Source organism: Eurypyga helias, unplaced genomic scaffold (assembly GCF_000690775.1).
Source record: "Eurypyga helias isolate BGI_N326 unplaced genomic scaffold, ASM69077v1 scaffold11304, whole genome shotgun sequence".
NCBI classification, from domain to species: domain Eukaryota; kingdom Metazoa; phylum Chordata; class Aves; order Eurypygiformes; family Eurypygidae; genus Eurypyga; species Eurypyga helias.
In genome coordinates this window covers 51,952-63,428 of record NW_010245660.1, presented here as the reverse complement: position 1 = coordinate 63,428, position 11,477 = coordinate 51,952, and the positions used below count along the sequence as shown (strand labels likewise).

At 45.7% G+C, this 11,477-nt stretch overlaps 1 protein-coding gene across 1 annotated transcript in view; it reads left to right on the top strand.

Moving 5' to 3' along the window:
- The first annotated feature begins 1,719 nt into the window (after positions 1-1,719).
- Positions 1,720-11,477, top strand: part of SLC15A2 (solute carrier family 15 (oligopeptide transporter), member 2) — a 38,689-nt gene continuing 28,931 nt past the window's right edge. Inside the window, exons 1-5 of the mRNA XM_010150150.1 lie at positions 1,720-1,851; positions 5,200-5,287; positions 5,910-6,051; positions 7,881-7,973; positions 9,068-9,167. Coding sequence (XP_010148452.1) covers positions 1,720-1,851; positions 5,200-5,287; positions 5,910-6,051; positions 7,881-7,973; positions 9,068-9,167 — 555 coding nt within the window. The remainder of the gene's footprint in view (positions 1,852-5,199; positions 5,288-5,909; positions 6,052-7,880; positions 7,974-9,067; positions 9,168-11,477) is intronic.

Genomic DNA, 11,477 nt, shown 5'->3' with positions numbered 1-11,477 from the left:
GAACACAGAGTCAGACTTGCAGGACTTGGGTACATGCTAACCTGGTGGGCAGGAGACAGGACCAGCATGCACAAGCCTGTTCCTTGCACAGCCCCCAAAGCTGGGTGTGCTTTTGAGCTGCTTGTGCCTGTGAAATAGGCTGAACAAACCCCAACTGCCTGGGGGCTGTTGGTGGCACCTGGGAAGTGTGAGCCAGGTGAAAAGCAAGGTCATGCCAGTGTGTGAATCAGTGGGAGGTCAGAAGAAGAGGAGCTGGTCTGTGGCAGTACAGAGGAGGTACCTAACTGTTGCTTTGCCACTGTTGCAGAAGAAAAAGGGAATAAGAAATGACCTTCCTGGCCTCAGCTGAAGTTTGGGCTGTTGGCCCCATGTTTAGCTGCTCAGTTAGCAAGAGTGAAATGGGATCCCTGGGGATCTTCAGTGGAAGCAAAGCCAGTACACATGGGGGAATGTGGGGAGTAATTATGCTTCTTCTGTGCACTCTGTCACATCAGAGTCCATTATCTAAGTGTTCTCCATGTCTTGTTAGTAATAACTGGACCCAAATTAAGAATCTGTGGTGTAAGCAAAGGTTTCCCTCCTGGATTGTCAACTGCAGACTTGAGTCTTGTGATGCTCAAGTGCTAGCAGTAACTTGCTGCGGACGCTAGGATGAGTTAGAGACTCCTTGTACCAACTGCAGATTGAGTGTGGTGTCTACTTCTGCTGGTAAGAGAAGGGAGAAATATTTGGAACAATTCTTTGAACATTTGCCTTTTAAAGGAGCCAATGTAAGGGCAAGAAAACATTGCCTGCACTGCGCTGAAAATACTGCAGAGCCACAGCCACTGAGGATGGTTTATGGCGAGGTTGTGCATTTTGCTCTGTAATTGAAACTGGCACTGGAAGAATATTGATTAAGAGCTCCTCTGGCCCCATGGGAAGAGGGACATTTCCCCCCATGGAAGGAGGAACAGCAGGGTACCTGGAGGGACCTGAGCCCACATAGCTGCACGGGGAATCCAGGAGCTCCCAGCCCAGCGTAGGATGCATTTGCCACATAGGGAGCCTTTTGGATAATAGGAAGTGGGGGCAGGGTTTGGCAATGCTCCTGGGTGCTGGCTGTGCCCTCCTGATTAAACTGTCCCATAGGAAAAGGCAAGGTCATTCTAAGGAATTGTTGAGGGAATGAACCCTATGTCACTTCACCCCTGGGATAGCAAAGAAATGGTTTAACACAGTGCGGGCATCCGTGACATCCAGTGTCCGAGGATTTGCCGTGCTGAGCATTTCAGTAGTTATGACTGGAGATGGATGTGTGGCTTTTCAGTGGAATGAGATCCCTGCAGAATAAACCTGTAATTACTTCACTGGGAGGGAGATGCACGCTCTGCTCCTAAATCCGCAAGCTGTAGAGGTATCTGGGAGCTGGGATTTTTATTCAGTTCACATCTGTTCAGCATAGAGTGCTGGGCTGGGCTGGTGCACATACGGTAGCTGGGGGCATGCCAAACAAGAGGGATGTCTGTGCCACCAAGTGCTGACTGCCCCAACCTGCGAATGGTTTAGGCTGTGCTCCCTGACTCGTCTTGAACTCTGGAGTTGTCTTTCCTGGTAGCCTCTCCCTCTGCTTTCTGCCCTGGCTGCACAAGTGTGCTCAATTAGGGTTAACTCAAACTGATTCAAACTTCATGCCTGAGGTTGGAAATCTTCCCAGGCAACTCACCACAGCCACATAGCATGGTGGGAGACAAGGCGAGAGGGGAGATGAACGCTTTTCAGAGAAACGAATCCAAGGAAACTTTGTTCGCTTTTATTTCTGCAGGAGATGATCCCCCCAAAGGAGATTTCCCTGTTCAGAAAAAATCCCCGGTGAGTGTTACAGCTGGTTTCCTTTGCTTTGCTTTCTGCTCAGCTTGCTCTGAACATTGCAAGATCTCTCTGTTCTTTCCTCTGTTGTGCTCTGGCTAGAGACAAACACCCTTTCTTGCACAGGGCTGAAATAAGCATTAACAACTCAAGGCAAAAATCCCTCCACTAACCTGATTAAGTTAAGAAAGGGCAGCTTAAAGGGAAAAAGTGGTCTGTCCCATTGTCCAGGAAAAAGGGTAAGGGTTTTGACTGCTCCCTTTTTCCTGAACACACTTTCCCTGTGGGAAAGTACTTACTTCTCTGAAGTGGAGGGAGATGCTGTGTGTGGGAGGGAGGGACCTGACCTGTGCATTTTCTTAGTTTGATGAGCCCCCGCCCCCGGGAAGGGTCCCCCGATGCTGCAAAGCCGAAGGAAGGGCAGGGGTTGAGCACAGGCCACTGATGTGTGTTACAGAGCCCAGCTGTAGTGCCAGAGCATCAGTTTTACATCTTCTGGCTCTCATTTAAAGTTAGATTCAGGTGAATATGTTGTTGCATTGCAGCTTTGATGTTTGTGCAGGTTTTCAGGCTAATTCTGGTTGACTGCTTGACCCCTAAAAACTGTACACTGTGTTGACTTCAGCGAGAAAGGGGCCTGTATTGCACCTGCTTTGACTTGCAGGACAGTATGGTAATACTTGCTCTGAAAGCTCACAGTCATGTTGTTAGCAAGCCAACTATTTAACTCGCAGTGTTAAGAAGTGTGCAGACATTAACTGTTGGATATCCAGAGCTCCTGTGAAATATTAATCTCTGTCCCCTTTTGCAGCTAGTCAGCAAGAAGGAGGGGTGAAAACAAACGTCTCCTGTAGCTGGCACTTTAAGTGACCTTTCTTTTTTCCAAAGATACGGACTATCAACTTCCACAATATCGTTAAGAGCTCCATAATCCTGCAGATCCCAGGCTTACAGTTGTAGCTAAGTACAGCAGACTGTCTGTGCGCTCGTGATCCAGGCTTAACCTCTTTGCTTTTGCTGGGGCTCTGAGCAAGGTCCTCCTTCGTGAAAGCGAACAAACTACATCTGGCTGTACGTATGGATGAAAGCTGCCCACTTTTGGATGTCCAGGCAGGCCACAGGCAGGTCAGTGATGCAGCGGAGAGAATACATGAGGGTTTCTGAGTGTGCCGATGCCACCTCATGACATACAAGCCTGATGGAAGTGCCCCTGCTTGTAAGTCGTTGCTCTGTGTTTGTAAACACTTACTCAGGCTCCTGGCTCAGGCGCTTGGGGAGGTTTAGGTGGGAAGTCACCACTTCCTGCTCTCCTTTCCTGCTTGCTCCTGCTCATCTGTAAGTGCCCATCCCAGAGCACAAGTGGCTGAAATAAGTCACTGCCAGGTTCCCTGTCACTGCAGGTGACACTGTGATGTTTGATGCCTTTAACTGCTGCAGCTAAATCCAGCAGGGCTTGTGCATCGGGTGCAGAGGGGTGAGTTCTGGCAGCAGGGATCCTGACACCTGGCCGCCTGGATTTGAACAGTCATGCTCTGCCTCTCCATCAAATGGTATTAAATCTCATCAGTACTGATAGTGAGGTCTGTGAAAGAGAGGAGGAAAAATATCTCTGTTATACAATTTTACTTCCAAGTTCAGAAAATGCCTCCAAGCACCCACAGGAAACAATTTCCCTCTTACGGCTTTTGTTCTTTATTACAAAAACCTTGTTGGAGAAAGGTATTCTGTCTGTGCCTCTGCTCGTGTGTTTCTGCATTTGCAGCTTATATGTGCCACCATTTTCAGGCTAGTCTAAAAGCAGGAGGCCCCAGTGCAGTTTCCAAGGGACCATACTGTCTTACAAGCCATATGCTGAGCATGATGGTTTCAGAGTAAATAATAAATGAAATGGATAATTACACATTTACTCTAGTAAAGTAAAGAGGCCAAGGGTTTCTTAATAAACAGGCAGTCCATGAAGACTGAGAGAAAAATAGATATAAAGGCACAAAAATATTTGTCTTTAGAGATGCTGGGTTGAGTAATGGAAAGCGAGTTTGGGGTTTTTGGTGTGGGTGTTTGTTTTTTTGGACAGCCAGTCTCTTTCATTGCTTTTTCTGTATTGTTGAGCAAGACAGCATCATTAAGCTCTTCTGAACTTGATGCCATTGCTTTGGGAATCCAAATAAGCTTGGGTCTCTTGGTGGTGAAATAAACCTGAATAAACACATCTATTTTGGTATCTGTATTTACATTTGGGACTCTGGGAAGAAATACAGGAATTCATTATTTCCGACACGAGGCACAGAAATGCATGTAAAGAGTTCATCTCACTTCACTGGCCCACACCGTGTCTGTTTAAAAGCCTAAATATAAATGCAGCTGTTAATATCACACTCTTCCCCCCCCGCGCCCATCCCTCACCAAGTGCATGGCCAGCCATCTCTCTCACTAATTGGCAGAGGCTGGGCAGTGCTGGGAAAACCTGCTTTCCCTGTTGCGAGGCAGCGGAGCTAAGCAGCTGGAAGCTGCTTAGTTCAAACCGCAGTAGGGTGGCAAAAGGGACGAAGGCCCACACAAGGTCATGCCAAGACTCATCTGTTTTAAATGCTTTGTATTTCACTGGGAAACTGCTGATTTTGAGCTGGAGTGAAGTGAGATTCGGTGAAAGAGTGGCCACGCTCAGACAGGTTTGACTGTCCCGTTGCTGTTGTTTTGTTTTGATTAATAAATTGAATTATCTGTAACTATGCTGATGTGCTTGGAATGGATGTCGTACTTGAGGGAGTGCGGGATGCAGGGCTGACGCTGTGCCTCAGTGAACACAGTGGCACAATTCCGTGCAAGTGAGGTGCAGAGATTGATGGCAGTTTTCGCAGAGGAGGGAGTGGCTTCAGGGAGAAGCAGACAGCAGCTCCCTGGGGTCTACCAGTTGCTGAGGCAAAGTCTGGTACTAGGAGAGGGAGCAGTGTTGGGGCAGGGCAGTAGCTTTGTGTGAAGTGTAGAAGAAAAGGCATCTGAAGGTGTTTTTACAGCTCAGTGGGGTTTTGCACTGCAGCAGAGAGGCAGTAGGACACTTCCACTGGAGTTTCTGGAGCTCTGAGCATGGTGGGCTGCTGACAGCCCACGAATCCCTGTAGCACTGGTTACTTGGACCATGTTGGCCAGGCTGATTCACTGGGGAGTCTTAACCAAACCAAGATAGGTGTGGCGTCCCCTCCTTCCTTTGAGTCCAATCTACAGGCCAGTCAAGCAGCAATGGGAGCCTGTTTTTTTGTACTGAACTTCTCTCTACCACCCAGGCACTGTGGGGATATGTTGCTGGGGTGAAGGGTTTCTCAGAACTGATACGTTCTCGTTTGTCTCCCACAGAAACTCTGTGGCTCCAACTACCCCCTAAGCATTGCCTTCATCGTGGTGAACGAGTTTTGCGAGCGCTTCTCCTACTATGGCATGAGAGGTATGTGGCTCGTGTCGGGGAAGCGACTTTCCCATCCTTGGGTTTTATACACTGACCTGGTGTTCCAGGGCTGTGCTCTATGTGGTCTCAGCCATCTTTCAAAGCAAATCAGCATTTTGGGATGCAGGTGTGAACAGTGGGCCCTAACATTGATGCTACTCCTGCTCTGAGCAGAAGCTGGGACTAGAGAACTCCCAATATACCTCCCAGTATAAATTTTTATATGACTCTCTGTATCAAACCTGATTTTCCAGTGTATTACATATTTCATAGTTGTGTGCAATCAGCGTGTTTGGGAATTGAATCATACAGGCACCTAATTTGCAAATAGAAAATGTGCATAAACAGAACTACAGGTTACGGTAAGATAAGCTAGAAAATGTATTTTCCAGCTAAACATAAATGTTTATGAGCAAAGAATGCCTGATACTCATATATCTCACTTTAGCTTTTCCCGTGTCAGGGATTATGGGGAACCAGTCTGAAAGCACAGATCTTTCCACAACAGTGCTCATACCTGCTAGACAAATCAGTGGTTTTCTTGACACCATGATGTAGTTTCCTGCTTACCCTGCAGAGATACACATTAATTATCTGGTGTGATTTGCTTGTTTCCTTTTAGCTGTCCTGACACTATATTTCTTAAGTTTCTTCCACTGGGATGAGAATCTCTCCACCGCTGTGTATCATGCCTTTTCCGCGCTGTGTTATTTCACACCTGTCGTTGGAGCCATCATGGCAGACTCATGGCTGGGGAAATACAAGTAAGTGAAGACATCTCTGTAATGCAGACAACATACATCTACACCATGCAGCCTGTGCAAGGGCAGTGCTGTGCATGCTCCCAGTTTTGAGCTAGCTCAGAGTGCAGCGAAGACACACTTCGGAAGGTCAGTTCCTCTCTGTTTGCAGATGAACAGCTGATCTGTTGGCTCATGCTGTTCTGTGCTCTGCTTTCACCCAAGGGCCAACAGGCAACACAGTTGGAACGAATTAAATGTCACAAGTGCACTTCTCCCCTGTCCTTCCCTATGTACCTGGAGGAAGCTGAGGTGTAGGGTGATTAACTCTCCTCTTGCCAAGATCTGCTTCTGAGAAGGATTCAAAGATGGTGAGGAAGCTGTGTCATCCTCTAGATTCTGCAGTTTCAGATGAAATGTCACTAACTATACTATACTTACTTATGCTTTCACAGCATAGGGTATGCGTGAGCACACCCATTTTTATGCCAGATCATCTCCCTCAGCATGTAACCAGGTAAAATCTCCCTGAGTAAGATAGACAGTCTTCCCTTCCACTGATAATCTGGGGGCCATCATCTGCCCCAGAGTGGTGGTGAGCAGCTGGATATAGGACACTCTTTACTTGGCACTGTTTGTTCATTGTCTGAGGAGTCTTGGCTGTCAGAGTGATGAAGTGCAGCCAAACCCTTCTCTTTAGGACTAAGCACATCTGGCAGAAGAGTTTAAACAGGAAAAAACCAGCTCCCATATGTCTTTCCAGGAGAAAGTTCTTAAGAAGATACCAGTGGTTTTTTTCTTTGTGCTGAATTTTAGTCACTCTCGTCCCTTTGAATGAGAAAAATAACAATGGGGGTTTATTAACTTCATTATTTAAGGTTACCCACCTTAATATTCATTGGTATTTGAGGATATCTATCTTGCAGCATGATGTTGTGAGAAGGTAAATCCTTATGCAGACTTTTGTGCATTAGGCAAGAGACTTTCCCTGGAATAATTGCTGTGACTTAATGGGAGGTGGCTTTTGCTGTAGTAGCTGGACCTCAGCCAATACTGAGGACAGGATAACAGATTAGAGGGGCTTTTGGGAATGATCTGATGTGGCTCTAAATTAGCTGTTGCAGCCAGGGTTTGGAGGCATCGAGGACCACCTCTGTGCGCAAAGCTGATAGAGCTTTTTCTAGTGCCTCTGTAATGTGAAGTCCTTCCATTCCCTCTGAGTGTGTCATCTGCACATAAATATATAGATATCTCTTAATCCTGAAGGTGATGAAGCAATATGAACATGCTCCAGAGCCTGATCCTCCTAGTCAGATTTCTTCTTTTCCCTCACCAAGACACAGGAGGCAGATAGATGGGCTCAGTCCCTCAGAGGTACTTGGGATCTTGTAATGGAAAAACCATGCTCTTAATTCAGATGTGTTAGGTGGGTTGAAAGTGCACGACAGTCACTATAGATGCCTTCCAGTCAAGAGATTCCCCTAGGCCCAAGCTACAACATGCCAGTTATTAGCAATCTGACAACTGAGTTGGACCTGAACAACACTCTTCTATTTGCAGCCTTCCATGCATGACAAGATTGGAACATTTTTAGTTTATTCTTCTCAGCAACATCTGCAAAGAAAGCAGGGGCTATCCCTCCTTCATCTGAACCTGTTTGCCTATCTTTTTTTTCTACTGCACTCAGTGTTGACACAAAAGTGATAGCTGCCTGTTCTGATAGTGGTATGAACACACCAGTTCCTTGTGCGTCTGCCAAGTAGACCTGCCGTATCAGGAAGCACAGGCATGCTCTGGTTTTGGACTGTACATCATCCGGCACCTTCAGTCACTGCTGTTTGCTTTCCTCACAGGACGATCATCTATCTCTCCATTGTGTATGTGGTTGGACACCTGATAAAGTCAGTCGGTGCTATCCCCTCCCTGGGCAACCAGACGGTTCATGTGTAAGTAGCTGTTGAAGCTGCAGCACTTGCGGCTGGTTGCAGTGGTAGTTGGTTTGCTCAGGACTGATTTGTTTCACCTCCATCAGGCCAGCAGCTGGGGGGCTGTGCATAGGTTGCTTTTATCAGGGAAGGGTTTGGAGTGTCTGAGGAAGAGCAGAAGGGCAGAGCTAGAGTGTGAATGCACCAGAAGGAGTTGGAAACCGCCATAAACACTCTAAGCCCGTTGACACAGGCACCTCTGATCACCCCTCTCTCTTAAACCTTGCTACTGGAGTTTGGTCTCCTCCATCCAACTGCCTGCACCAGGCTCATTCCTCCCTCATTTCCTCATCAGCATAGCTGCCCAGCTCAGCAAGGTTCCCCTGTGTGCATGGGAACACAACACCAAAGATACGTTTTCTAATGAGGCAGAGGAAGGGGCCTGTTTCTCTATAGAGTACAACCCTTCTTGCCCTCTAGATTCTGAACTGACAGCCTTGTCAGAGTTGTTCCCCAGCTGGAGTCTCTGAAACCACCAAGTTGTTTTTCCCTAGGAGGTGACAGCTCTAAAAATATGCACATGCGGGCAGGAGCACATCTCACTTATAGAACAGTTTCCTTTTGTCCCAGACTTCACCAGTCCTGACACTCCTGTTCCCTACAGACGTAATCTGTTGGGCCAACAGCAGTATTTTAAGGACCACTGGGAAGTAGAAAGCACCCAAGAATGAGCCTAATTCAGACAGCTTTTCTGTGCTTACCCAGGCTGGAAGGCTACAGGAAAAGGCTCCCCCTCACTCTACCTTTTTCTCAATTGATCTCTGCAATCTTTTGTTCTCATATGAGTGAAAAATAATCCCACAGATCTTTGATCTCCAGTATGTCCACTGAGCCTCAGAACAGCAACAAACTGATAAAACCAGTTTGGTTAATCGACTGGTACTGAATGCAGAAATGAGGATATTTAATTTGTTTTTCGCACTTAGCTGGCTCATCATCACTACCCGTCTGCAAAAGACAATGCTACCAGAGGAATCATGGTTGGGTGACACTAAAATGCTCTCATAAACACTGGAAAGGTTCTGCAATGGTGATATTTTTGTTCTTGCATGAAGGATCCTGTCTATGGTTGGTCTGTTTTTGATCGCCCTTGGAACGGGAGGTATCAAGCCTTGTGTCTCTGCATTTGGTGGGGACCAGTTTGAAGAGGAACATGTAAGATTTCTTTTCTTTCCTAAAATATGCAGTGTCTTCTAACTTTATGAGGATGTTTGTGATCAAATCCTGTTGTACTAGAATAAGGGCCGGTTTGCTAGGAAAAGATGTAATAAGATGAGGCAGGAGGGTTTGCATAAGACTTGAGAATCTGGATGCTTCAGGAAAGGAAAATGACAGCAGAACAGGACTGATATTGAGAAGGACAGGTCATAATTGCATCAAATAATCTAAATGTTACTTGGCTGTCAGAGTAGTTGGAAAATCCTGTATCATGGAACTGTAGCCATTTCTGAACCAACTTAACAGGGGTGATTATAATGCACTGTAATGGAATACATCAAACGAAAGAGAAAATTGTATCACCAGCCTATACCTCCTTGGGAATTTCCCTCAAGTCAGTCATAGCCTGCGTCTTAGATCTTGTTCAGAAAGAACTGTAGGAAATTCCAGTTTTTTTGAAAGTGGTGAGCACAGTGGCTCAACTAGGGATAAGGTGGTACTTAAAGAAGTGAAGCAGGTCAGGCTCAGGCAAAATGCTAAAATTTTCAAATTGACTTGACATTGAACACTTAGATTTATGTGACCTAACACACAAATAAAAAAATCCAGTTTTCTCAATGACACTCTTCAAATCAGCAACTTCTGTGCATGGCATAAGTCCTCAAATACGTAGAAGGCCACTGCTACAAGAAAGAAAATAAGTATTTGCATCTGTGAGGAGTAGGCTTAAATTCAAGGAGGATTATTTAGGACTGGCAGTAGGAAAAACTGCAGAAATGGATCTAAAGAAGTACTGGAAAATACTAGGCTCTTCGGGAGAAGGAAGTTTCCATCAATGAAGGCATTGAAGGAGATTAGTCTAATGGTCTGTCAAAAAAGGTGCTGGTAGAGTTGGAAAAGGGATTGGCCACTTGGCTGTGGACAAGGGATGGGAGCCCCTTAGGGCAGTTTGCTGTTTGTCGTTTGCAATGCCACAGCATGTATACAGTATTTAAGGAATGCATAATATAGACTAGAATGTTAATTTTAAAATCTTGGGAAGACTTGTGCTTTCTGCACTTGAACTGTATGATGCTGAAGCGATGAAGCTTGTGGTTACTAAGGAGTAACAAAACATAGGATGTTCCGTGGTCACCTGTTCAAAGCAGATCCTTCTGCTGGCACATCCAGCTGCTGTCAGCTGGACCTGGTGCTTTAGGGGCTGCAACAGAAGAGGGAGCAGCGATCGTGTGGTGGTCACCAGCCACCCCTGTTGGCACAACTCTGACCAGAAGCAGGCTGGCAGTACAGCACGTGTGCTCTGGGAATACGCTGCGTGCATACTAGCACATGGGCATCCCAGCTTGCAGCGCCAATAGTTGTCCCAAAAGGATTCTAACAGGTGTCACAGCAGCGTTTTCAGAAGTGCTGCTTCTATGAATATTAATGATTAATAATGTTTATCCAGCATCTTTCAATTACCACCTAATTACAGTATGATAATAGGTACCACTTATCTTCAGAGTGTTTTATAGACTTCAGCTAATGAATCTCAGCACCTCAGTCAGGCACATACGTAGTATTATCCCAAACTTACAACGTCAACTGAGTCACAGAGAAAAACCCGAATTGCCTGTGGCTGTGTGGGCCTGTACCCATTTTCCAGCATTCAGACTATAGCTCTGACAAATTTATTAAATACTAAGGCTCAAACACTCACCTGTGTGTTGCCTTCAAGAAAAAACTAATTTGGAGAAAGAAAACTCTAAAAAGCCTTCTGATAGGGACAATGCCTTCTGCTCTATTCATTCTTTTCAGAATAGAAAGGTTTGTATTTTACAATTTTGAAATGACTTAGCCTTTCGAAAGAATAACAAGTTTTATGCTATGTGATTGGAAATCTAAGTCTTCAAAATTGGAATGAGAAGTTCTGATTTTTGTAAGGAATGAAAGGTTTGGGGCCAACCAGAACATTTCTTGCCTCTGGAGTGGTGTTTGAAAGGTGTTTTCTGTCTTTCACTCCAGGTAGGATGAAATAAGTTTTGAAAATTCCCAATGAAATTTGATTCCCCCCTTAGTTTTCAGGACACCAGTAACCTTCAGCTAAGCCTTTAAGCGCACAGGCTTAGTTGTTCCATCTGGAAACCAGGGATGTGGTAGTTCTGCGTATGAAATGAATAAATAAGTTGCCCCTGCTATTCCCATGTAGACGCAAATTTATGTTTTGAGGTAAATGCACACCATCAGGCTGATGGTGTGACTGGTTTTCTTTTAAGTACTTTGTGAGTGTAATAGTCTTGGATCTGCCTCTTTGAGAACAGTATTACT